The sequence below is a fragment of the Octopus sinensis genome, linkage group LG4, assembly GCF_006345805.1.
Source record: "Octopus sinensis linkage group LG4, ASM634580v1, whole genome shotgun sequence".
NCBI classification, from domain to species: Eukaryota; Metazoa; Mollusca; class Cephalopoda; order Octopoda; family Octopodidae; genus Octopus; species Octopus sinensis.
In genome coordinates this window covers 76,206,004-76,231,331 of record NC_043000.1, presented here as the reverse complement: position 1 = coordinate 76,231,331, position 25,328 = coordinate 76,206,004, and the positions used below count along the sequence as shown (strand labels likewise).

Here is a 25,328-nt window from a genome sequence, read left to right as displayed (position 1 = left end):
GCTGAACCTCACTACTTGACAGAACCTATTTTATCAACCTCTGAAAGTTGAATAGCAAAACATTAGAAAACATCCTCAATGACTAACTGCTACTTGTCCATCAGAAACCATTCAAGCAATACATTTTTGCAGTTTTGGAGAGCTGTACAATATTTAAGGAATTCAAAAGTTCATTTTCTTTAAGATACCCCAAATTAGCAATGCTACAGTCAAGTAGAAATCATTTGACAGTTGACTAAGAGGTCAACCTGTGGAAAATGATTTTTCTTTACCAGTATATTCAGTTCTTTTAACTTCAGGTGATACCAATGGAATACATTAGTAAGCAGAAGAAAATCAGCTGCTCCTCTTCAATTACTATCGCAAACACCAGTAGCTTTCTTCAACCGAATACACGTCATTGATTGGTTGAAATTACCCAAATACTACAAATCTAACAAAAAATAACATCTAAAATACCAAATTTTGTCAAAAATGTTCAAAGTAAACCGTGTTCTGCGTGAGGCATTCCATCAGTATACAAAGTTTCAAACTGTTTAGTTAAAAAAAAAAAATTAATCTGTGAGCGAAACTGAACAGATCCAAGTAAACATTAACCCTGTTAATTATTATTACATTGCCTAAAACAATGTAGTAATTAATAATTATTATGCATTCAATGCACACGTACTTTTGCACAAAGCATCAAGACGTCCAGCAATAGTTTTCTTACACTAATCACACAGAAATCTTCCACGAAAGAGAGGGGAAATGTAACTTCAATTGTGAAGAGTTCAACAACAATGGCTACCTGGGATGAGATAAACGAACTTCGGGCAAATTTTGCACGTATTCAAAGTGTTTCATCTCATCAGAAGTAAGTTGATGACAAGTCTCTTGATACATACCTTAGATGTGTCTACTTATATTCTTGTTTTTAACGTTTTAACATTTCTTTATACTTATATGTCTGCCATATGTTTACCCCACGTCATAGCTGTTTCATACAAATCTTTTGTTTTGGTTTATGCTTAATATATATATATATATATATATATATATATATATATATACAGTAGTACCTCGGTTTATATATATGTATATATATATACTCACACACACATCTGTATTTATCGATTTCGCAATTCACTGCTGTATAATTTAACAAAGTGATATATTTATCGCACACAATATTATGTACTCACTTCTGCAGAAGCAGTCGGGTTCAAATTGTTACTAAATTTCTTGATTGATTTTATCATCCTCCCAAATTTTTCACATTTTGCTGCTAACCTACGTCAAATAATTAACAATTTACCTGCTGAGTGTTAACAACTGTGTAGAAAACGAATATGACAAAAAATTGCGCAAACAAACCTGGGGGGTGGGGAGAGCGACTTTCGGAAAATTCACAAGATCCGATTTTTCCGTCATAACTTTGGGAAAATGGATATATATTGATTTTTTTTTCTACAGAATCCCACGTTTTTGGTTATGGAGAATCCAATTCCGAAAAAAAAAAAAAAAAAATCAAAAATCGCTTTCACAAAACTTTAATTCAGACAAGACATTTTCACTTTTAGACAGCAGGATGGCGGGGAGGTGGGGGAATTTTGGGTCGGAGATTTTCATAAAAAATTTGAATTTGTGTTTATTTTTTCCATATTCTTAATCTCTGTATATTCCCACGTAGATTGATTGAAAAACAATCGGAAAAAGTTTAAAAATAAAAAAAAGCAACTTTAATTTCGCGTGAATTACTTTATCATATTACTGCGGCAAATTACTCTGAAAGAAATCTTTGCAGAAAGGTGTGGGCGATGCTTCGGTATATGTACCGGTGTACTTCCGGAAGTACCGGATACATTTCAAAAAAGTGTTTTTTTTTATATATGGGGGGTTAGGGGTGGGAGAAAAGGGTTTCTGTTATCTTCAGAAATGTAAACATAGTCACGTGTGTACATATACCGAAGCATCGCCACATACCTTAACCCTAACCTCCCCATATATATAAAAAAAAAACTTTTTTGAAATGTATCCGGTACTTCCGGAAGTACACCGGTACATATACCGAAGCATCGCCAAAGGTGTGTAGATTGATTACATATTTCTTTCGTTATGTTATCGCAGTTTTGTGAGATTTGGCTGTTATTTCTAGCATGTGAATAGCCCGCTTGAAGGCCAAGGCCGGAGAATTGAAATTTTGAAAATGCGATTTTTGAAATTTTTTTTTCAGAATCGGATCTTCCATAACTAAAAATATAGGCACTGTCAGAAGTGAAAATAGAAAAATCTGACGTCAGACCTCAACAAAAAAGAAATCACACCAAATCTGCACAAATGACCACCACCACGATCACATACACCAATCAGCATGACCACTGACCACCACCGCGCGTAATTCAAAGTTTGAAAGTTCTTCACTTTGATATCAACACGTGCGAAAAAATTTTCAATATGGCTTCAATAAGTCTAAAAGGAATTAATCACCACAATATTGCCATCGCCATGGCTACAACACCAGATAGCATTAATTGGCTTAAGAGACATGGACTTTTGAATACCCAGAAAATATGTATATCGTGTGGAGGTAGCATGAGTGAAATAGCGAAAAAAAATTTGTCGGATGAATTGATATGGTCATGTGGAAGGCCTTGTAGAAAAACGGTTTCAATTAGAAAAGGAACATTTCTAGAAAATAGTAAATTGAAGTGTCAACAAATTATTGATATATTATATTATTGGGCAAAATAAAATTTAGCAAAGGGAATAGGACAGGAATGTCATATAGCAAATGTAGCCGTAACAGATTGGAGGAATTTTTGCCGTGATATATGTGCAGAATATTATGTTGCACAAAACATTAAGCTCGGAGGGCCGAACTGAATTGTAGAGATAGACGAAAGCGCGTTTGTTAGAAGAAAATATAATGTTGGCCATCGGGTTAAAACGCAGTGGGTTTTTGGCGCTTTAGAAAGAGATACCAGAAGATGTTTTTTAGTGGCAGTGGAAGATCGGACAGCGGACACCCTTTTGCAAATTATACAAGAGCATATATTGCCTGGTACAACCATAATTTCCGACCTTTGGCGTTCGTATAATACGCTCAATCAGCTAGGATACAGGCATTTGACCGTGAATCATTCAATAAATTTTGTTGATCCGGTAACATTTGCCACAACCAACCATATAGAATGTTTATGGAAGCATGTGAAGAATCGTAACAAAAGAGAAAATGGAACAGCCCGAAATTTACTTCAGACCCATCTCATCGAATTCATGTGGCGTTATGAATTTAAGGACGAAACATTTGGAAAGTTATTGGAGCAAATTCGACAGCTATATCCATGTGTTTGAGACCTTAGAGAGTATAAGTATCTACAGAGCATAAGTATCACATTTATTTTTAAACTTAACTTCAAGCTTCATTTGTTTTATATTTTGATAAATTCTCTCTGTTGAAAATTATATTTTTACATTCTAAATAATTTGCAATTTCAAAAAATATATTAATTTTGCGTTTTTTTAATTTGATAAATTCTACCGAATAATTTTGTGCTTTTTAATTTGATAAATTTTGCGTTTTTTATTTTGATAAATTTACACGCGTTTTGATAAATTCTACCGAAAGAAACGAAGGTGGACGAGTGACGTCAAATTGACGTCACACTTTTTCTACTTTCCTCCTGACAACTAAAAGCATGACAGTGCCAAAGGGGCAAATACAATTTCACACCTCACCTTCAAAAACGCATTTTTTGGGAGCCCCACCTTTTCTTCCGAACAAAAATAAAGGGTTTACAGCACATTAGGTATCCATAATGCATGTCATTTAAAAATTATTTATATACAATTTCATTAAAAGATATTTATTTCCCTCAAAGTTGTGGGCAAAGACCTCGGATCTTGTGAATTTTCTGAAGTCCTCTCCTCACTCCCTTGGAAATGATTTTACCCACAAATTTCTTTATAACCAAATGTATGCCATTTGAAAGGTATTTATATAAAATTTCATTTAAAAAAAACCCATTTTCCTAAAAGCTATAAAAGAAAATCTTGGATCTTGTGAATTTTCCTAAATCCCGCCCCATTGCTTTCTATGCATTTTTGTTTTCATATTTGTTTTCTACACATTTTTTTACACCTGTTGCACTATTTTTTTCTTTTTGATTTTGTTTTCGGTAAACATTAACCAAAGCAATTGACAGTAGACTTTCCAACTGTGACCAAGTGAGGATATGAATATTATCCTACCATCTCTTTTTTGGTCAACCCATAGGTCCCTTGCTGGTTAGGTCAGCTTGAAGAATCCATCTTGCAATTCTTTCCTATGACATTCTAATCACACGTCTATAGTACTGTAGCTGTGCCTCTCAATGTGGAGAAGTTGCAGCTCAACCTCTGAAACGCCCTGATCTCCAAGCTACACACCCTGTCAAGTAACGTTACTACTACAACTCTCAAATAGAATATTCTTCCCATGATGTTTATTGCAATTTTTGTTTTTGAAGTTGTGGCAAGTTTGTCGCAATCAAGTTTCTCGTCATCATTGCTACACTTCATGCTTTTGATATCAGTACTGCTTCATCAGTTGGATGCCACTCATACCAATGTTGATTTCCTTATTCTGTACTAAAGTCACTTTGGGCAATGATGTGATCAAACAGGAAAATCTTTCTTTTACTCTCCATGCCAGCCCATACAAATACACCAAATGAGGTTTCATTTTCTATCTTAGTCAGTAACTATTCACCAATCATCTCAAGTCAGGGATTGCTTAGTCAGTGAATGTGTTTTTGTAATTTTTGCACTACTTAACCCTTTCGTTACTATATTTCTGACCAAATTACACCCCTTATGTGTTTCAATTAATTTCTAACGTAATCATAAATTTAGTCTGGTTTCATTAAACAACTATAACTTTTTTATCTATCGATATATTAATCTGATTTTTGGAAGATAATTTAATGAAATATTCTCAACCAATTCTATACTATAATTTTTGTCACAAAGTGACTCTATTTGCAGGTAGATACAGGTAAATTCCACAAAATATAAAATTATTAAAATTTTGTTCAAACATCGCTATAGAAAATATTAGCTAATATTCAATTGGGTATACAACAAAATTTTACGATAGAATTTGTTATTCTGGGTAACTTTCTGATACCCATAATAATATTTATGGCAAAATAGGCCTTAATTTCATTTAAGGTTGTGGGAAATAACAAACTATCCTTTCTTTCGTTTTGTTTACGTTTAGCGTAACGGTTCGTTTTCGCTGTAATGATTTCAAATACGCTTATTCGAAAAAGTAAATAGAAATAGCCTAAGGCTTTACCCTTCTGGGAAAGTCTGTGGCTTGGTCCAGTTTCTGCAGAAAAATCACCGAAAGAAACAGTTTTTAAATTTTCACTCCATTCAGGTGCCAATTCGTTTTCTTTATCGCTATCGGAGATCTCAGATTCACTGTTTTCACTTTCGGAAAATGAAACATCAAATTCATTATCAAATACCATGTGCTTTTTTTTTCAGTCATAGAGTTAGATTTATGAAGGTCTTCAGTAGAAAATCCTTCGAATTCTGACTCGCTGCTTGATATAATGAAATTCGTATCCATTTTTTGTCAGAATTACAAATTTTGAAAACACAATAGGAACAAATTTCGGAAAAAAATCTCCCAAAATTCACGGAATTAAAATTACACTTCGATTATTGTACAAAACTGTAGTTGAACTGTTTAGGAAGTATAATACGTGTTTTCACGAATGTACTGAAGAGATTTGCTCTGATATTCTCATTTAAATATGAATAGGTAAATTCGGGCGGCTTTGGGCAGTTTGGTTTCATAAACCAAAATTTTTTTCGGGCGGCTTTGGGCGGTTTGGTAACGAAAGGGTTAAAGCAGATCAAACATGTAATTCTTAAAATTCTACATGGTACTTCAGCTCAGTTTGTTCAATCGCTCACCAAACTGTTCAGTGGTGGCTCGTAGATGAAATTAGTCGGGGTGCTATTTCAGAAAATTTTTAGCCGTTGTTTTAATATTGTGTAAAAGAAAACAAACATGTAAAAAGAAAATTTATGCATAAACTTGATTAGTTCGTGTTTTAGCCACTGCTGGGTGGTGTATTTAATTTGTTCACTGAACACCACTGCGAATTCCCCCTTGTTTTTCAAAAATCCCCCCAAATCACAAAATAAGGGGATGAAATGTGCCCTATTTTTCAAATCCTGGCAGCAACACTAGCTGGAAGCAGGATAATAATCTAATTCTCCGCTTTATCACATTCAAGAATATAAACACATTTTTAAGCACAACACTTGCGGAGTCAAAAGGAAACACTACCTTTCACCAGCACACTAGGGCACTACATGAACCACAGTGCTCTCTCTCCCTAGTGTGAAGCTTCCTATCTCAGACATGTGAACATGCGCACAACAGCCAAACACCACATCGCTGGAACTGTGAAGCACACAGTTCTGTACGAGGATTTTTGTATTTTTTTCTTAAACTAGGGGATGGCTACTGACATTATGCTTAAAGATTATATAATGTAGAAGTATAAAGAAAAAAGACTCATTATATTGAATGTTATCAATAATGTCAAGTGGAAATAGGGGATACTGCATTTCTGCAGTGCCTATACACAAGCTGTCACTGAAACTATTAAATGGTATTTACTCTTTAAATTCAGTATTCCCTGGCCATTGCTTCTGACTTTTTTATAGATTACTCAGGAAATATCCACTGAATTAGAAGGTCAGTTCTTGACTTCAGTTCTCCAGAAACAGTTGAAAACATCCATTTATTTGATCTTGTTGATTTAGTTTATTATATATATGAAAGGTCTCCCCTTAAGAATTACACTCCAATATGAAAGTTATCCTCAAAAGCTCTAAATTTGAAACTAAATGGCTATGAAAGAATGCTTAGCCATGTGTCGAAACTCTAGTTGTCCACAACATTTCAAGGATGCTTGTTTTTTCTTTTTACCCTGCACATGAAAGCAAAAGTAGGGTATTGTAGTCACTTATCTTTGTTTTTCTGTGTGTTTGCAAAATTACTGGAAAACAGCTGAACGAATTTTCACCAAATTTGGCAGAAATACTCATTAAATTTTGGCAGATGGGTGAATCAAAATGTTTTTTTTCTTTGTTACATATGCATAAATGATATGCAGGGCAAATAACTTTTGATGTCATTTTGCTGAAATATGAATTTGTCTGAGAATATATTTATTAAATTACATTTCATACCCTTGTGTGTGCACAGGGTATGCATCACCCCTCCAATGCCTTCTTTTTTTCATTTTAGCACAGGAAGCAGGCATTGATTTTCACATTTGTTTCACTTTCATCTTTTATCAATGTAATCTCTCAAGAGGCCTCCTACACTCAGACCTGTTTTCTTCTCAACTAATTTGATTATAGTCAGGTTTAGCACCATTTTTTCATTTTGGTGGGGGTGGGGTGTTAAGCTTGTTTTGAAATCATATGTGAGACCTCTTTCTGATCAGTTGTTGTTTATTCAGATATATGTTAGTACACCTCTTGGGTGTGAGACAGCTATATATACTGCCCATAATTACCAGAATTGTGAACATACAATAATCCTTCATCATTCTCAAGTTCAACATCCCAAATGGTTTTAATTTGATCCTTGTGATAAATTGTTCATTGTTGTTGAAGCCAATCTTAAGTATGTCAGCAACTTATTTATCGTTTGGGGTGGTCAGTTGTTCAACAGAGAGTACTTTTCCATGGCCTCTAGTTGACCAAAGACTTCAATGATGTTTGGTAGATGAAAATTTTGTGAAAGTACATCTAACCTCACTAGATTACATTAGAAAAGACATGATCTTGACTGTTTTAGTTGATGATGTTTATTCCATTATTGCTCAGGTTAACACCCAGCTTTCTCTCAGTTGCTCTTAACAGAGCCCACTCTGTTGCAAGCATTCAAAGTAGTTCTCTGATCTTAGAATATATTCCTCTCCCAGTCTCAATCTCTGGAAAAGCTCATGGCCAAAATCTCTTGTAGTGAAAGTATGCCAAATATGTTAATATCTGATGTTCCTATAGTGTTGTCAGTAACAAAATATGCTAATACACGATATTCTATTTTATAGTCAGTTACACAATATGTTAATATTGTAGTCAGTAAAACAAGATAATATGATACATATATATATAGTATTTGGTAACATATGCTCTGTATTGTAGCTGACAAACAGTAAATACTAGGTTCAAATCCAAGCAGTATATCTGTTGCAGTGAATAGCAAAATCATTACAGTGTCAGATAAAATATTTTCTGTGTTCAAATTCTGCCTAGGTCAGCTTTATCTTTCATCCTTCCAGAATCAGTAGTAATGACTTTTGTATTCAACCCTTGAACATGGTGCAACAAATTGGTCACAGCCCAATGTCTGAAACATAAAAAAAAATTACTATAATCCTGAATCAATTCTAGTGTATTCTCCTAAAAGTCTGGAATATGCGGCCAAGAGTTCAAACTGACAATTTGAGGTATCTTCAACATTTTCAAGAGGAAAACAGCATAAATCCCATGTTGATTCTAATTTAAGATATAAATTTGAAAGTTGTTCAATTAAATATTTATGAAGCACAACAGCTGTGAATAGCTGAACCACTAATTAACAACATTGTCAAAAGTTTAAAACTTTTGCAATTGCTGTTCAGTGTCTCATGAGCAAGACACATGACTGCTTGTTCTTACTATACAATGTTTACTCTCTAAAATCTATTTTCATACAAGCTTCTATGAGATGATATAGTTTTACAAATATGGACAACAGCTTTTAGAGTTGGAAAGCCTACTCACTAATGATTATTAAGATTCTTACTTACTCTTTAAGAGTCATCATTTTCTACATTGTTAATTGTAGCTTGAGATTGCCTCAAATTAGTTTGAGCCCATTTCTATTATTTGAGGCTACCTCTGATAATTTGAGAGGAAGAGGACCAATCTGAATAACTAGAGAATGTGTTACTTTCAGTAAGTGTCTGGTTAGATAGCAACTATGTTTTTTATTGGTTTTCTCTTAAGGAAGAGTCTGTGCTGATGGTCTTCACAAACTTTTTGAAACTATTGAGACTGATGTTGTTAATGTTCTTGAACATTTATAAGTTGGGAGCAGGGTGGAAATTCCAGACAGCTGACAATTTGGAGAGGAAAGGCTGATTGTATGGGTTACTGTGGAGCCTCAGAGAGACAGCTGAATTTGATATCCTTGAGTGGAGGTAGTGCAAGACCAGGTAGCTAAAAATAGCAGAGATCACTATAGTAGCAGTAGAAAAAACAGAGAATAGACAGCTTGTCTGTGGGATAGATTGAAGTATGTTGGTGAGTAACTTCCTGTCAGTTGTGGAGTAGCCTTTGTATGGAGGTGTTCTATGGTGTCTGTGTGTATCTGCATTTAGTTATGGGAACAGCATTCCATTGTGGGTCTCATCCTTGAGTTTTGTAGGGAATTAGTAGTTGGAGACTAAAGTATTTTCTGGAGATACAAACAATGTTATGTAGGAGTTTCTGTTATTGTGATTAATTATTTAAGCAGTGATCTTTAGAAAATATGTGCAGTTTCATAGTCTTTATGTTAAAGTGAAGGCTTTTATATATTGTCGTTTATATTTCAGGTTATCAGAGAAAAATGTTGTTGAAGTAGTATCAAAGCTACTTGAACTGAAACTTATTGATGTGATATACACCACAGATGGCAAGGAATATCTAACTTTACAACATCTTGACAAAGAAATACTGGACGAGTTGTATGTTCATGGAGGTAAAAAAGAAATTTGTTTACTTGTGGTTTACTACAATAAGAAGGATGATATTTCAACATATTTCGCCATTTATTCTTGTTAATTAGCATTTAATATCCCTTTTCTCTCCATATCTATGTTGTTTAATCTTTATTTTGATGAAGTGCAGTGACCTAGTTAAAGAGACTTATTATTAATGAAGAGCAATACCATAGTTAAAAAGGCTTATTTTTGATGAGGGGCAGTACCATTGCTAAATATGTTTATTTGATGTGTAGTATGGCTTTGTGGTTGAGAAGCTTCCCCTCTACTATGTAGTTTTGATTCAGTTTCACTGCATTGCACCTTGGATAAATGTCTTTCACTAGAGCACTGGGCTGACCAAACCTTGTGAGTATATGTGGTAAACAGAAACAGAAAAAAAGCGTGTCATACGTGTGTGTGTGTGTGTGTTTTGTATGTACCTTTGTTTTGATATGATTATAAACAAGCATCAATTTCATACAAGCAATGTTGCTTGCTTCAAGTGTTCCATGTAAAACATGTCTGGTCAGGGAAAATACTACCTTACTTGGAACAGGTGAGGTTGGAAACAGTAAGGACATCTGGCTGTAGAAAATCTGCTTCAACAAATTCCATTTGACCCATTCTAGCACTGAAAAGTGGGCATTGAGAATGATCATAATGGGTGACCAATAGGATCATTTGTTACAAATTTCCAGTGAACCAATTCATTGCATTTCTAATGACAACAATGATAAAGGAGTGTCTTTAACTCAGTCTATATCTCAAGGTATTTGGTTTGTAAAGTTCTGCTTTTTTCCATGCTAGTGTTTGTATCCTTTGCTGATATATATCAGCAAAAACTATACATACAAATATATATATTTATGATATTTATTTATAATATCATTCTACACAACTTTTATCTACCAGATTCCTCTCACAAGTTATTGAGTACCATTAGACAATTGTACAAGATACCTGCCGGGGGTGCTGTGTTATGGAATTGAACCTGGAACTACATTGTGAAACTTCTTAAACATATATTTGTTGATGACACAGTTGATATTCTGCTTTTAAAAGTCTTTCTGTTTTGTTAAAAACAAAAAAAGGACGGCGTGTAAATGTTACTGTTTTTTTTTTTGGTTATAGGTCATAATAACTAAACTGGTTGAGTTGAGGTAGAGGTGATATTTTTAATAGAAAAGAACACTGAATGTATTAACTAGAAATAGATGTGTGGTAAGTTAGAGAGACATATAAGCAGACAACGATATGTTAATGTAAACATATTTAATGTAGGAAGTATTAAACAGATAACAGGCAGAGAGGTAAATTGATGTCAACATATATAATGTAGGAAGTATTAAAATGCTTACTATTTTGTTTATATTTTGTTTCCTTGCATTATTCAGGTCGGATCAATCTTACAGATTTGAAGAACATTCTTTGTGTTGACTTCTCTCATATAGAAAGTCGAGTGAATGAATTAATCAAAACAACACCTGGTCTAAGTTTTGTATTAGGTCAGTTGATAAATAGGTAGGTCATTATTTAAGTATTAACTAATTACATGCACACACGTGGATAAAAATGGATGGAAAGGAACAATAAAGTTAAAATAAGTGTTGTAATCTTTCCAGTTAAATTAAAAGACAAATAACAGATGCATTTCATTTAGATATTTTGAATATTTTTACATTTAATTCCAACCAGTTCTGGGAGCTATTCAATGTAAATCTCTTGTTTAGAAGGTCAGTGCAGTTCTTCAATATAAGAATGTGTGTTCTTTTATTCATGCAGAGCCTGCACTTTTTTTGATCCAATAATGAATATCCTTAATCTCTTTACATTCATTACTTGATGGTGTGTAATATATTGCAAATCTTCAGGTTCCATGCTAGAAAGAAGACTGGTGTTTGGTATATCTCTTTCAGAGGTCATTTTCACACAGAACTGCACTGACCTAAACTCAAGATAAGAAATTTTTAAAGATGTATTTTTTTCTTTTAGTCTCTGTATTTGAAAGAATAGACATGAGGTAACTATGCATGCCTGGTCTCTTTGAAAAGTATCTGGGTTCCTGAAGTTGCAGTCTGGAATTAGCACCTTAGTTAACTTAAAAGAAATGAGGATTTTCATGTTAGCATTCCAGCTGTAGGAAACTTTCACAAAATAACCATAGAAAATGAATCATCAGCTAATATTCAAATGGGTATGCAACAAAATTTTGATAAAGAAGAATTGTGCACATCACTAGATCATCAGTTGAATTTAATGCACAACAGGTGTACCATAAAGGTGGAATAAAGTGAAATACTGGAATCCACCGCAAGTTTGACCGAACTAAAGAAATCGGTCAAAAAATAATATACGGCCCTGGTTATGGTATGGAAGTGATAAATTCCAGACCACATCGTTCCCTAGGCCATGCTGACTAACATTATTTTCCCTGTATAAAAACTAAATCCACAACAGTACCCAGTATTTGCTTCACAAATTTTCCGAAATTTGATCCCCCATTTTGTGTTTGTTGACAATCTACGTAAATTTGTTTCCGCATTGATTGCTTCAAACAATAACTTCCAGACCACATTATACCCTAAGCCATGCTGACTAACATTAGTTTCCCTGTATAAAAATTAAATTCACAACAGTACCCAGTATTTGCTTCACAAATTTTCCAAACTTTGATCCCCCATTTTGTGTTTGTTTACAATCTGCGTAAATTTGTTTCCGAAGTGATCGCTTCAAACAAGCATACTGAAACAAATAAAAGTCTAACGGTTTCGCATCCTAAGAAAGACTATAGATAAACTCTATCTCCTCGGAAAAATTGCTAATAAAAACATTTTTAAAGTTTTTTTACTTCATTCCGATGTAAAATCGTCTTTGCTGTCGCCATTGCCGATTTGTTTCTTCGGAATCGCTGCTTTCAGTTAATGGATAAAAAAATATCTTATTATTTTGTACACCACGTGCTTCTGTACCTATTTGATTATTTTTCTCGATATCTCCCTATTTTCCGTTGAAAAAGCTTTAAATTCGGAATCAATGCTTGATAACATGAAACTCCTATCCATTTTCAAAGTTGAAGAAAAATTGATGCCGACAAAAATGTGGAAAAAAATCTCCCAAAATTCAGGGAATTAAAATTACACATCAATCGTTATACAAAACTGTAGATGAACTGTTTATGAAGTATAATCACGTGTTTTCAGGAATATACTAATGAGATTTGCTCTGATATTCTCATTTAAATATGAATAGGTAATTACGGGCGGTTTTGGGCGGCTTGGTCACATGAACCAAAATTTTTTTCGGGTGGCTTTGGGCGGTTTGGTAACAAAAGGGTTAAAGCTACTATTGACTAGTGCACTATTTTGATAGAAGGCTGCCTTATTTTAGAGGAAGAAAGGTTAGATATCCCATTACTAATATTAGTAATAAAATTTTTAAAGATGATAGGTGGGTGGTAAGGCTGTTTGTGTATCTACCTAAGTTTTTCATTTGGCTTACAGTACAACCTGTGTTTAAATTTAGTCCCCCAAACCCATCCTCTCTCTCTCTCCCACTTTTCAATATTTTAACCTTTATCAGTAAATATTTATTATCTACAATAATTCAAGTACTAAATGCAATTATTTTCATTGTCAATATGCATATATTGATTGTTTAATTTCATTTTCTTTTTTTAATTTTTAAATGTAAAATTTCCAAGTAATTACAAAGAATATATAGCAGAAGAGATCGATGAGAAGTTACAAGAAAGGGGCCATGTTTTGTTGACTGATCTCGTTCTCCATTATGATTTACCCAAAAACTTTATCACCCTGGTAAGTTACTTTCTTTCTATGTTGTCAGATATACTGTTTTATATATATATATATATATATATATATATATTCAGTTATGAATTAGAAGCAGCACTAGTTTTGTAAACATTATTGACTGCACGTACTCAATGTATGTGTTTTTGCTTGTTTGCAAGTGCCCTGCAGTTAACACAGTGGGGATGATTCCCTCAAAGCACTGGGTGTTAAGCAAGATGACTCGCTCCTAATCCCATTCAAGATATATCTATATATCCTGTTATGGCCAGGAGTCCACTCTGCTAGGTGATTGGTGTTAGGAAGGACATCCAGCCGTCCTGCCAAAATAGACACAGAAGTCTGGTGTAGGCTCCTACCTTGACCTATTCTTGTCAAACTGTCCAACCCATGCCAGCATGGAAGGCGGATGTTAAATGATGTTGATGATGATCTATCTATATATATATATATATATATGAACTTTAAGGAAAGGAAAAAATTGTAGGTGTAGACGATCTTTAATTTATAATTCAGATTGGTACAGATCCAATATAAATTCTACAAATTGTTTCAGAGTCTAATTAATTCCAAAGACAAAACTAGGTCCTGCTCTCTTTGTTCTGAGGAATTATTTTTGGTTTTATTTTCTAGAAGGCTGCTAAACTCTAAATCTGAAAGGGGTTTTTTCTCTGTTCATAGGAATAAATGTGTGTTTAAAAATTTTAAATAAGGATGCCTATTACAGGTGTTTTATTCTATATGGTTTTATTTTGATTTAGTGGTTTTTGAGAGTTTGATAATGTTTCACCATTTGTATTTACTACTCAAGTTGGTTCCTCTCACGTTTTTTTTTTTAATATTTTAAGATATTGTGAGTGTTTTAATTTTGGTTCATCTGTGATTGTGAGACAGTGGATTTTTACTTTTAACTCATTTAATTATCTTACAACCTTTTTGATATTTCTATTTATTTTTTAGCTGACCCTGTACCATTTATAATGATGGCTAATTGTTATTTAAATAAGGTACTAAATGAGGTACAAAATAATCACAGATACAACCATTCACATACTTCCCAGGCACACACATACACACAAACAGAATTGGAATGCTGTTAGTTTTTATTTTCAGCATTGTATGTTCACCATCCTATTTTCATTATGCACACACACACAAACATTCACATACCTCCATTTTTCATACACACACACACACATATACACATATACTCACACAGAGTTGAATGGCTGTTTTTCACCCCCTTCCTTCTTTATTATTCTATTCGCCCCTTCCTTTCTCATTCATATGTTGAGAACAGAGGATACACTCAACATTCTTCCTTCTCAAATGGCTACTACTTTCTCTTACTCTTTCAGTCATGGCTATTATTCTCACTACCTCTCCTTCACTGTATTACTATTTTCTCTCCTCTTCCTTCACTGATACTACTCTTTCTCTTTCTACTGTTTTACTTGTAGGTGACTATTTTATAAACAAAAAATTGCTTTTTCTTTTCATTTGATATTACCTTATTAACTTAGAATTTGGACATTTATTACTCTGTAGTGGATAATATATCAGTTTGTAGTTATTAATTTTTAATTAAGACAACCCTATTATTTTTGTAGCTAATTTTTGTTTCATTAAATTTATTTGTCTTTACTAGATATTTACATATTGTAAATTGTAACATTAATAAAATACTGGAGTGGTTTTTTTTATATATATTTTTCTGGTTTTGAATGGTCTGGCATTCTAGTTATTTTTCATTCTATTTTATTTTTTCGTTCCCGTCTGGGCTATGAAAGGTCTTTTTATATTTTTGTTGGTTGTAATTATTCATACCAATATGTAATTTCTGACAAAGAATCTAATTTTATTCCAAGAATAAATTAGACTCCAAAACAATTTGTAGAATTTATATTGGATCTGTACCAACTTGGATTATGAATTAAAGATCATCAACACCTACAATTTTTTTGTTTCCTTATACTTCATTTATTGTTTTGGCAAATTCTGAATATATATTTTTATATATATTCTTTACTTGAACTGTACCGGCGGACATGGATGTTTGACATATCTTTGAAAGATTTCAGTCCTCACCTCTGTTATATGTATGTATGTGTATATATATATATATATATATATATATATATATATATGTACGAGGTCTGATCAATAAGTATCTAGACTGTTGCCATAGTAATGATGATAAAGCATGCAGAGTGATGCTGCATGGCAAAGATTGACCTTGAACTCTGCTGTGCATGCTCACTAAGTTTTAACATTCTAGCTCACTTCTGCTGTTTACAGCAGTGCTTGAGAGGAACATGTGCAGTGTGTGATTGCTGCATTGACCATAACAGAAAAAGTTGTCGTGACGATATCTACTCAGAGGCCTATGCAAAGTTGCAGAAAGTGTATGGAGAGGAGTGTATGAGCTACACACAAGTGTACGAATGGTTCGGATGTTTCCAAGATGGCTGAAAAAATGTTGATATTGACAAACATTCTGGGAGACCCACAAATAGCAGAACTGAGTAAAACATCACAGATATGCATGCAGCTGTGAGGAGAAACTGTTGAATCACCATCTGTGAGTTATCAGAGGATGTGCAGATTAGTTATGGTTCAGTTCAATCCATTATCACTGAATATTTGGGTATGAGACGCGTGTCTGCCAAGTTTGTGCCAAAACTGCCTTCAGCTGACCAAAAAGACACTCATGTTTCAGTTGCACAAAATGTCCTTGATTGTGTTGAGAACAACGCAAACTTTTTGAAAAGTTTGCATAGGCCTCTGAGCAGGTATTGCCAAGCTTTTGGTAAATTTGATGCAGATTCTCTGCTCGACTTTCTCTGTAATGGTCAATGCAACAATCACATTCTACACACCTTCCTTCCAAGCACTGCTGTGAACAGTAGAAGTAAGCTAGAATGTTAAAACTTAGTGTGCATGCACAGCAGAGTTCAAAGTCAATCTGTGCCAAGTGGCTTCACTCTGTGTGTTTTAGCTTCATTACTGTGGCAACAGCCCAGATACTCATTGATCAGACCACACACACACTCATATATACGCGCAGGAGTGGCTGCATGGAAAGAAGCTTACTTCCCAACCACATTGTTCTAGGTTCAGTTCCACTGTGTGGCACCTTGGGCAAGTGTCTTCTACTATAACCTTGGGCCTTGTGAGTGGATTTGGTAGATGGAAACTGAAAGAAGCCCATTGTGTGTGTGTATATATATATATATATATATATATATATATATATATATATAAATAAATTAAATCCTTAAAAATGTTTCAGCCCGAAAGCTGCAGCCATGCTGGGGCACCACCGTTGAATGAGCTACACTAGTATGTGAAACCACCTCTGATATGTGGCACTTGGTCAACAAGGGAGTTCGATGTCGCTGCCCGCATCTGTGTTTCCTGCCGAGAGGTAGGTTCATCTGGAACCTCTGACAAGAAGAGATCCAGTTTAGTTTTAAAGAAACCCACATCCAGGTCTCTCAGGCATTTAGGAAGTATATTGAAAAGCTGTGGTCCCCTGAAATTCAAGCTGTTGCAGTATCTGGCTCTGTATTTTGATGGTGATGTTGGGATCTTTGGCACTATGCAGTGGCGCCCCATTCTGCTGTTGGGGTAACTTTCAATGCCAAAATTCAGGACAAGACCCTCCAGGATTTTCCAGATGTATATCATTGCATATCTCTCCTGCCTTCGCTCCAGGGAGAAGAGTTTTAATACTTTCAGTCTTTCCCAGTAGCTGATATGTTGCATTGAGACGGTCTTCTTAATGTAGCTTCGTCAGATTGCTTTGAGTTCTGCTGTTAACTTTATATTGTGTGTTGACCATATTTGGGAGCAGTAGTCCAAGTGGCTGAGGGCGAATGTCTTCCAATAGACCATCAGTGTCTCCTTCTCTCTTGTTCTGAAAGTTCGGAGGATCCATCCAGCTAGCTGTGTGCATTTTATTGCCAGATTGGCAATATGCACTTGGAAAGATGCATCATTGCTCATGTCAATGCCCAGGTCACGCACTGATTTTGACTCAGGAATTACAATTCTTCCCAGGCCAGTGTATCCGGTCTGCATGTCGTTCACCTTTGTGTGCGGGTAGTGCAGGGCTTGGAACTTCCCTGCATTAAACTGCATGTTGTTGTCCTCAGCCCACCTGTATATTGTATCCAACTCCCGTTGCAGATGTGCAATATTTCCAGGGTTTTGTATTGTCTGAGAGACTTTTGTGTCATCTGCATAGCTAGCAAGTGTGGCCATCTTAGCAACTGAGGGCATGTCTGAAAGGGCCACTATGAACAGCAGTGGTCCCAAGACAGTGCTCTATGGAGCACCACTTGTTATTTGTGTTTCCTTGGAGGTGGCTCCATTGGCCATCACTGCCTGCCTTCTATCTTTAGGAAGTTGTGCAGCCACTCTCCAAGTTATATATCATATCTCTCTTGTTCCTGGTTGCAATGGCTACTTACTGCTATTTCTCTTACATCCTAGGGTGAAATCTGCCATCTTCGTCCATTTCTGGCTATCACCTCCACACCTGTTCCTCCTCCACCCATCTCAGACTTTCGTCAGTTTATACCATGTGTTTTGCCGTTTTATAACACTCAAAATTATGCACAGCTAAGTTAAGAATTTCTGTTTTTAATCGCCTCATTCATTCAGATCCATCTAACTCGCAACATTACTAACCTTGTTTCTTGTCTACATATATATACATATTTCATACTATTCTCTAAAATAATTCCTTCTGGTTTGTTCTGCCCTCCAAAATAACTAACCTTGCTTCTTGGCTACACGTATATACATATTTCGTATTTCTCTCTAAAATAATTCTTTCTTGTTTGCTCTGCTCCCTAAAATGACTCTCTCTTGTTCATGGTTGCTTTTATAAACTGTAAACATTTATATTAATTCATCAAATTACTTCCAAATTGAAATCTCGCTCTCAAAAATAATCCTTTCCTTGTTTCTTGACTATATATATATATATAGCAAGTTACAAAAACATTTTTATCTCATTATCTTTCGTACCTCACTCGTACTCATTCGTTACTTCTCATTCGTGCTCATTCGTTACTATTGTTAAATGTCTGTACTCATACAGTAACTTGCTTATCTTTCTCTACAAAATTTAACCCTCTTTAACGTTCAATCCATAATTCCATCTTTCCGCCATTCGGCGGTGCCCCCGCCTCCCCCCCCCACCAATACCGGTGAACACTGTTCTCACCATCTACACCGGATATGCCCTCCTCCCTCCTCCTCCCCCACCACCATTGCATGTGTCTCTCCCTCCTACCCCTCCTTCTCACATGCTTTCACTGTGTACTACCCCTTCCCCCCACCAAGACAAGCTGCTAGCACTGCAGCTCATTAACTGCCCCACTGATCTTACGTTACCTCCTGTTTAGAATCTGTCACTGCCTCAATCCGATTATCTCCTTCCAGTCCCCTCCCCGTCTCGTGATATCCTACGTTTTTATTTCTTCTGCACCAACCCTTCCTTGTCATCGTTCCTCCTTACCCAACCTTCCCCACTGGTGCTTCCCTATATTACCTGCACCCCCCCCCCCCACTATCTCTCCCTCTCTTTCCACTGGTGGAACCTTTCTCAGCTAGACCCCCCCCCAACTCAACTCTAAAAAAGCTCGAACCGATCGTGACCGATGCCGGACCCCCCGGCCCCTGTGCAGGTGGCACGTAAAAAGCACCCACTCCACTCGCGGAGTGGTTGGCGTTAGGAAGGGCATCCAGCCGTAGAAACTCTGCCAGATCAGACTGGAGCCTGGAGCGGCCTCTGGCTTTCCAGACCCCGGTCAAACCGTCCAACCCGTGCTAGCGCGGAAAACGGACGTTAAACGATGATGATGATGATATATATATATATATATATACATATACATACATATTTCGTACAGTTCTCTAAAATAATTTCTTTTCTGTTTGTATCTCTCTTGTTCCTGGTTGTAGTGGCTACTAACTGCTATTTCTCTTACTCTGTAGGGCGAAATCTGCCATCTTCATCCATTTCCAGCTGTCTCCTCCGCACCTGTTCTCCCACCCCCATCTCAGACTTTCGTCAGTTTATACTCTCCTGCCCCCACCACCAATACTGGAAATTTCATTTCTCTTACCAGACAGCCAGTTACCTTTCCCTTCCATCCCTCTCTTATATTGGTAATCTCTCCACCCTTTCCTTTCTCTCCCTGTCTCTGGACTAACTAAAACAGATAGCAGCCCACTTACCCTATTTAACATTTGCATATTTGTACTTCTACTTCTCTCTCTCTTCCTCCCTCATTCTCTCTCTCTCTCCCTCATTCTCTCTCTCTTTTTTTTACTTTTTGTATCTGCAGCATCAGTAATGCTTACATCCACAATGCTCATAACGCTTATATTTACAATTCACCAAACACTTTTATATACAATGCTTCCTTACTCCCTCAAGCAGTGGAGGCAACAACCTTAATTCTAACATGTTTGAATGACGGAACATTAAAAGCAAGAACAACTATTCTGATGTCTGTTACCAAATGATCACGGGAACCTTCTTTTCAGGTGTTGAATAACATCGCTACCTGTGTTTCCCAGTTTTCAGAGTTGGCACTGTAAATGTAGGCACATTGAAAGGCAGCTCTAGTGAGATTGTAGAGATGCTTGAACGGAGACGTGTTGATGTATGTTGCGTACAAGAGGTAAGGTGGAGAGGAGCTTCAGCCAGAGTCCTCATAGGCAAAGCACATAGGTATAGACTCTTCTGCGAAGGTAACAGTGATGGCATAGGGTGTGTGGGCATACTTCTTGCAGAGAAATGAGTGGATAAGGTCATAGAGGTAGTGAGGGTGTGCGATAGAGTACTTAAACTCAGGCTAGTCTTGCAGAATGGTATAGCTACAATTATCTCTGCCTATGCCTCACAAGAGGGCCTACCGAATGAACAGAAGGATCACTTTTATGATATTCTTCTGCAGGCTACCTCAAAGATGAATGACAATGATCTCATCTTTGTGGCTGGTGATTTTAATGGGCATGTTGGACAGCAAGCTGGTATCACCCATGGTGTACATGCAGACCATGGAGTTGGTACCAGAAATGAAAAGGGAACTAGGCTCCTGGAGTTCTGAAATGCAAATAACCTATTGATCTTCAACACCAACTTCAGGAAGCAGCTAGCCACCTGATAACCTATCAATCAGGTGACTCTGCTAGCCAGATTGATTTCATTCTCCTCAGACAGTGGGATGCATGGTTGCTCTCAAATACAAAGACCCTCCCTGATAAAGAATGTACCCCCCAGCATAGACTAGTTATTAATGACTTTGGACTCGAAGCCAAAAAGCAGACCAATTTGGAAAAGAAGGACTTGGAAGCTTAAGAACCCTTCACATGGTCAGAGATTTAGGGATATCCTTACTGTGAAATTTGATGATAGGGAGGAGGAGCTACAGTTCTGTGACTTAGGCTGCTGGGAATTCCTGCGGGACAGCCTGCTGAGTGCCACAGACCAAATCTGTGGCTGGTGCAAAGTTCCTTCCAGATCTAGAGTACCATGGTGGTGGAACAGTACAGTAGACAGGGCCATTAGAGCAAAGAAACAGGCCTGGAAGAGTGGAGGTAGCAGGGGACTGTATCAGATAGTCAAAAGGGAAGCTAGGAGATAGGTATATATAGCCAAGGGATTAGCAGAAAAGAAAAAGTTCAGCCTCATGACGATCGAAGAACTGAAGTATTTCAGATTGCAAGACATTGTGTGAGAGAAAATTGTGATGTCATATGAGAGAAATGGATGATGGTGCCCTTGGGTTTAACCTTTTCGTTACTATATTTCTGACCAAAATACACCCCTCATGAGTTTCAATTAAATTCTAAAATAATCATGAATTTAGGCTTGTTTCATTAAATAACTGTAACTTTTTTACTTATCAACATATTAATGTAATATTTGGAACATAATTAAAGAAAGGGTTCTTAATCAATTCTATTGCATAACTTTTGTCTCAAAGTGACTTTAATTACAGGTAAATCCCGGTAAACTGAGCAAAAGGTAAAAATATTAAAGTTTTGTTTAAACATCACCATAGAAAATGAATCATCAGCTAATATTCAATTGGGTATGCAACAAAATTTTGATAAAGAAGAATTGTGCACATCAATAGATCATCAGTTGAATTTACTGCACAACAGAACAGGTGTACCATAAAGGTGGAATAAACTGAAATATTGGAATCCATCTAAATCCACAGCAAGTTTGACCGAACTAAAGAAATTGGTCAAAAAATAATATACGGTCCTGGTTATGGTATGGAAGTAATAAATTCCAGACCACATCGTTCCCTAGGCCATGCTGACTAACATTATTTTCCCTGTATAAAAACTAAATCCACAACAGTACCCAGTATTTGCTTCACAAATTTTCCAAACTTTGATCTCCCAATTTGTGTTTGTTTACATTCTGCGTAACAGTGATCACTTCAAACAAGCATACTGAAACAAATAAAAGTCTAACGGTTTCGCTTCCTAAGAAAGACTATGGATAGACCCTATCTCCTCAGAAAAATTACTAATAAAAACATTTTTACTTCATTCCGATGTAAAATCATCTTTGCTGTTGCTATCGCTGCTTTCAGTTTCTTCAGAATCGCTGCTTTCAATTTCGGATACCGAAATATCCTATTCATTCTCGTACACCATGTGCTTTTGTACCTCATTCATTCTTTTTCTCGATATCTCCCTATTTTCCGTTGAAAAAGCTTTAAATTCGGAATCAATGCTTGATAACATGAAACTCCTATCCATTTTCAAAGTTGAAGAAAAATCGATGCTGAAAAAAATGTGGAAAAAAAATCTCCCAAAATTCACTGAGTTTAGATATCAGGTCAAGCAATGTCGGATACTATAACCCAACTATTTACAAAGTGAAATCATGTGTTTTAACGAATGTACCAATGAGATTTGGGTTCAAATTTACATTTAAATAACAATAGGTTCTCTCGGCCTGGTATGGCCAGGTTAGTAATGAAAGGGTTAATGATTCTGCAAAGAAAGAGGCTTGGAGATGCCATTATGAAAGACTGTTGAATGTGGAGAATGAATGGGAGGAGGAGAGTCTGCCAAAAGTTGACCCAATTGAGGGACAAGCTCCCCGAATTGACAGTACCGTGGTAGATAAAGCAATTAAGGATATGAAGACAGGGAAAGCACCTGGCCCATCAGGAATCACCACTGAGATGCTTAAGATATTGGGTGGTGTGGGTTATGGTCTTGTCACCTGCATTGTAAATCAGGTAGTTCATGAAGGAGTCATACTCAATCACTGGTTTAGCAGCACCATAGTCAACTGCTACAAAGGTAAAGGTGATTCTTTAGATAAAAATAACTACAGGGGTATCAAATTATTGGGTCAAGTGATGAAAGTTACAGCCCAACTAATTATAGAGAGAGTTAGCTTAGATGAGATGCAGTTTGGTTTTGTGCCAGGCAGAAACACCACTGATGCTATATTTCTGGTAAGGCAACTGCAGGAGAAATACCTAGCCAAAGATAAACCCCTATACTTGGCTTTTGTTGACTTGGAGAAAGATTTTGACAGGATCCCTTGATCCCTTATCTGGTGGTCATTGTGGAAACTGGGGATAGACAGGTGGTTGGTAAGTGCTGTACAAGCCCTGTACGGGGATTCTGTCAGTAAGGTGAGGGTTAGCAATGAGTATATTGAAGAATTCCAGGCAGCAGTAGGGTTTCACCAAGGTTCAGTCCTCAGCATCCTCTTATTCATCATAGACCACCAGGCAATAACAGGAATTCAAGACAGACTACCCCTGTGAGCTCCTCTATGCTGATGACCTTTCTCTAATAGCCACGTTACTACCAGAAGTAGAGACGGAGTTTAGGGTGTGGAAGCAAGATCTAGAATCGAAGAGCCTTACGGTTAACCTAGCAAAAACCAAAGTCTTATTATATAGGAAGGCTGACAAATCACAAACCCCTTCAGGTAGATGGCCCTGCTCGATCTGAAGAAGAGGTGTGGGTAGAAACTCCATACGATATACCTGGTGTAAGCTATGGACACATAAAAGTTGCAGCAATATCAAAAGAAGGTTAACTGGGAAGATAGTTTTTGTGTGTAGCAGATGCATAGGGGCAATAAACACTGAAGATGTACAGAAAGCAGATTCCATCACATGCCAGGAGAAAAACTAGAAGTAGTTGATAGTTTCTGCTACCTATGCAACCAAGTCTTTAGTGGAGATGGTTGCTCTGAGGGTGTTGCAGCTAGAATAAGAATAGCCTGGGCAAAGTTCAGGGGTCTCCTACCTCTGCTGGCAGCTAAGGGCCTCTTGCTCAGGATTAAAAGTAGACTGCCTGATGCATGTGTGCAAACTGTCATGCTACATGGCAGTGAAACATGGGCGATGACTGCTGAAGACATGCATAGGCTAGAAAGAAATGAAGCTAGTATGATCCGCTGGATGTGTAATGTCAGTGTGCATACATGACAGAGTGTGAGCACCCTGAGAGAAAAGTTGGACATAAGAAGCATCAAATTTGGTGTGCAAGAGAGACGACTTTGCTGGTATGGTCATGTGTTCTGTATGAATGAGGACAGTTGTGTGAGGAAGTCCCACACCCTAACTGTGAAAGCAGCCTGTGGAAAACCTGGGATGAGGTGGCGAAGCATGACCTTCGAACATTGGGCCTCACAGAGGCAATGACAGGAGACCAAAACCTTTGGATATATGCTGTGATTGAGAAGATCTGGCAACTAAAATGAGATTGCAGCCATAGCTGATGCCAATGTTGCATGCATGGCCCATTTAAAAGTACACTTACTGTGTGGTGATATGATTTGTTTGAGAAGACCTGTTGAGTCAAGTAAAACCAAAATTGTAACTGTGGCTGTTTTCCCCTGACTGGCTCCCATTTTGGTAGCATGTAAAATGCATCACCTGAATGTGTTGATACCATTGCCCCCTGACTGGCTCCTGTGCTGGTGGCATGTAAAAAGCATTATCCAAACGTGGTTGATGCCAGGTCCGCCTGAGTGGTTGCCACGCCAATGGCATGTAAAAAGCACCATCCGAAAGTGGCTGATGCCAGTGCCCCCTGACTGGCTCCCATGCCCGTGGCATGTAAAAAGCACTATCTGAACGTGATCAATGCCAAGCCTGCCTGACTGGCTCCTGTGCTGGTGATATGTAAAATGCACCCACTACACTCTCAGAGTGGCTGGTGTTAGGAAGGCATCCAGCTGTAGAAACATTGCCTGATTAGATTGGAGCCTGGTGCAGCTGCTGGCTTTCCAGACCTCATTCAAACCATCCAACCCATGGCAGCATAGAAAACAGACATGAATTGATGATGATGATGATTGTATTTGTCACCCCACCATCGCTTAACAACTGATGTTTATGTGTTTATGTCCTCATAACTTAGCGGTTCAACAAAAGACACCAAGAGAATAAGTCCTGGGGTCAGTTTGTTCAACTAAAAGCAGTGCACCAGCATGGCTGCAGTCAAATGACTGAAACAAGTAAAAGAATAAAAGAAATATATATATATAAATATGAATTTTTGAGGCAAGTGAAATCGAAATCAAATTCAATGACTGCTTCCGTACTAGTGGAGTGCTAAGAGTACCATCTGAGTGTGATTGTTGCCAGAGCAACAAACTGGCTTCCGTGCTGGTGACACGTAAAAAGCACCATTTGAGCATGATCATTAC

General features: G+C 36.8%; 1 protein-coding gene across 1 annotated transcript in view; it reads left to right on the top strand.

Annotated features, from left to right (window-relative positions):
• The first annotated feature begins 682 nt into the window (after window positions 1-682).
• LOC115210272 (E3 UFM1-protein ligase 1) overlaps window positions 683-25,328 on the top strand; it is a 120,251-nt gene continuing 95,605 nt past the window's right edge. The window contains exons 1-4 of the mRNA XM_029778763.2: window positions 683-856; window positions 9,642-9,787; window positions 11,186-11,312; window positions 13,492-13,606. Coding sequence (XP_029634623.1) covers window positions 783-856; window positions 9,642-9,787; window positions 11,186-11,312; window positions 13,492-13,606 — 462 coding nt within the window. The 5' untranslated portion in view covers window positions 683-782. The remainder of the gene's footprint in view (window positions 857-9,641; window positions 9,788-11,185; window positions 11,313-13,491; window positions 13,607-25,328) is intronic.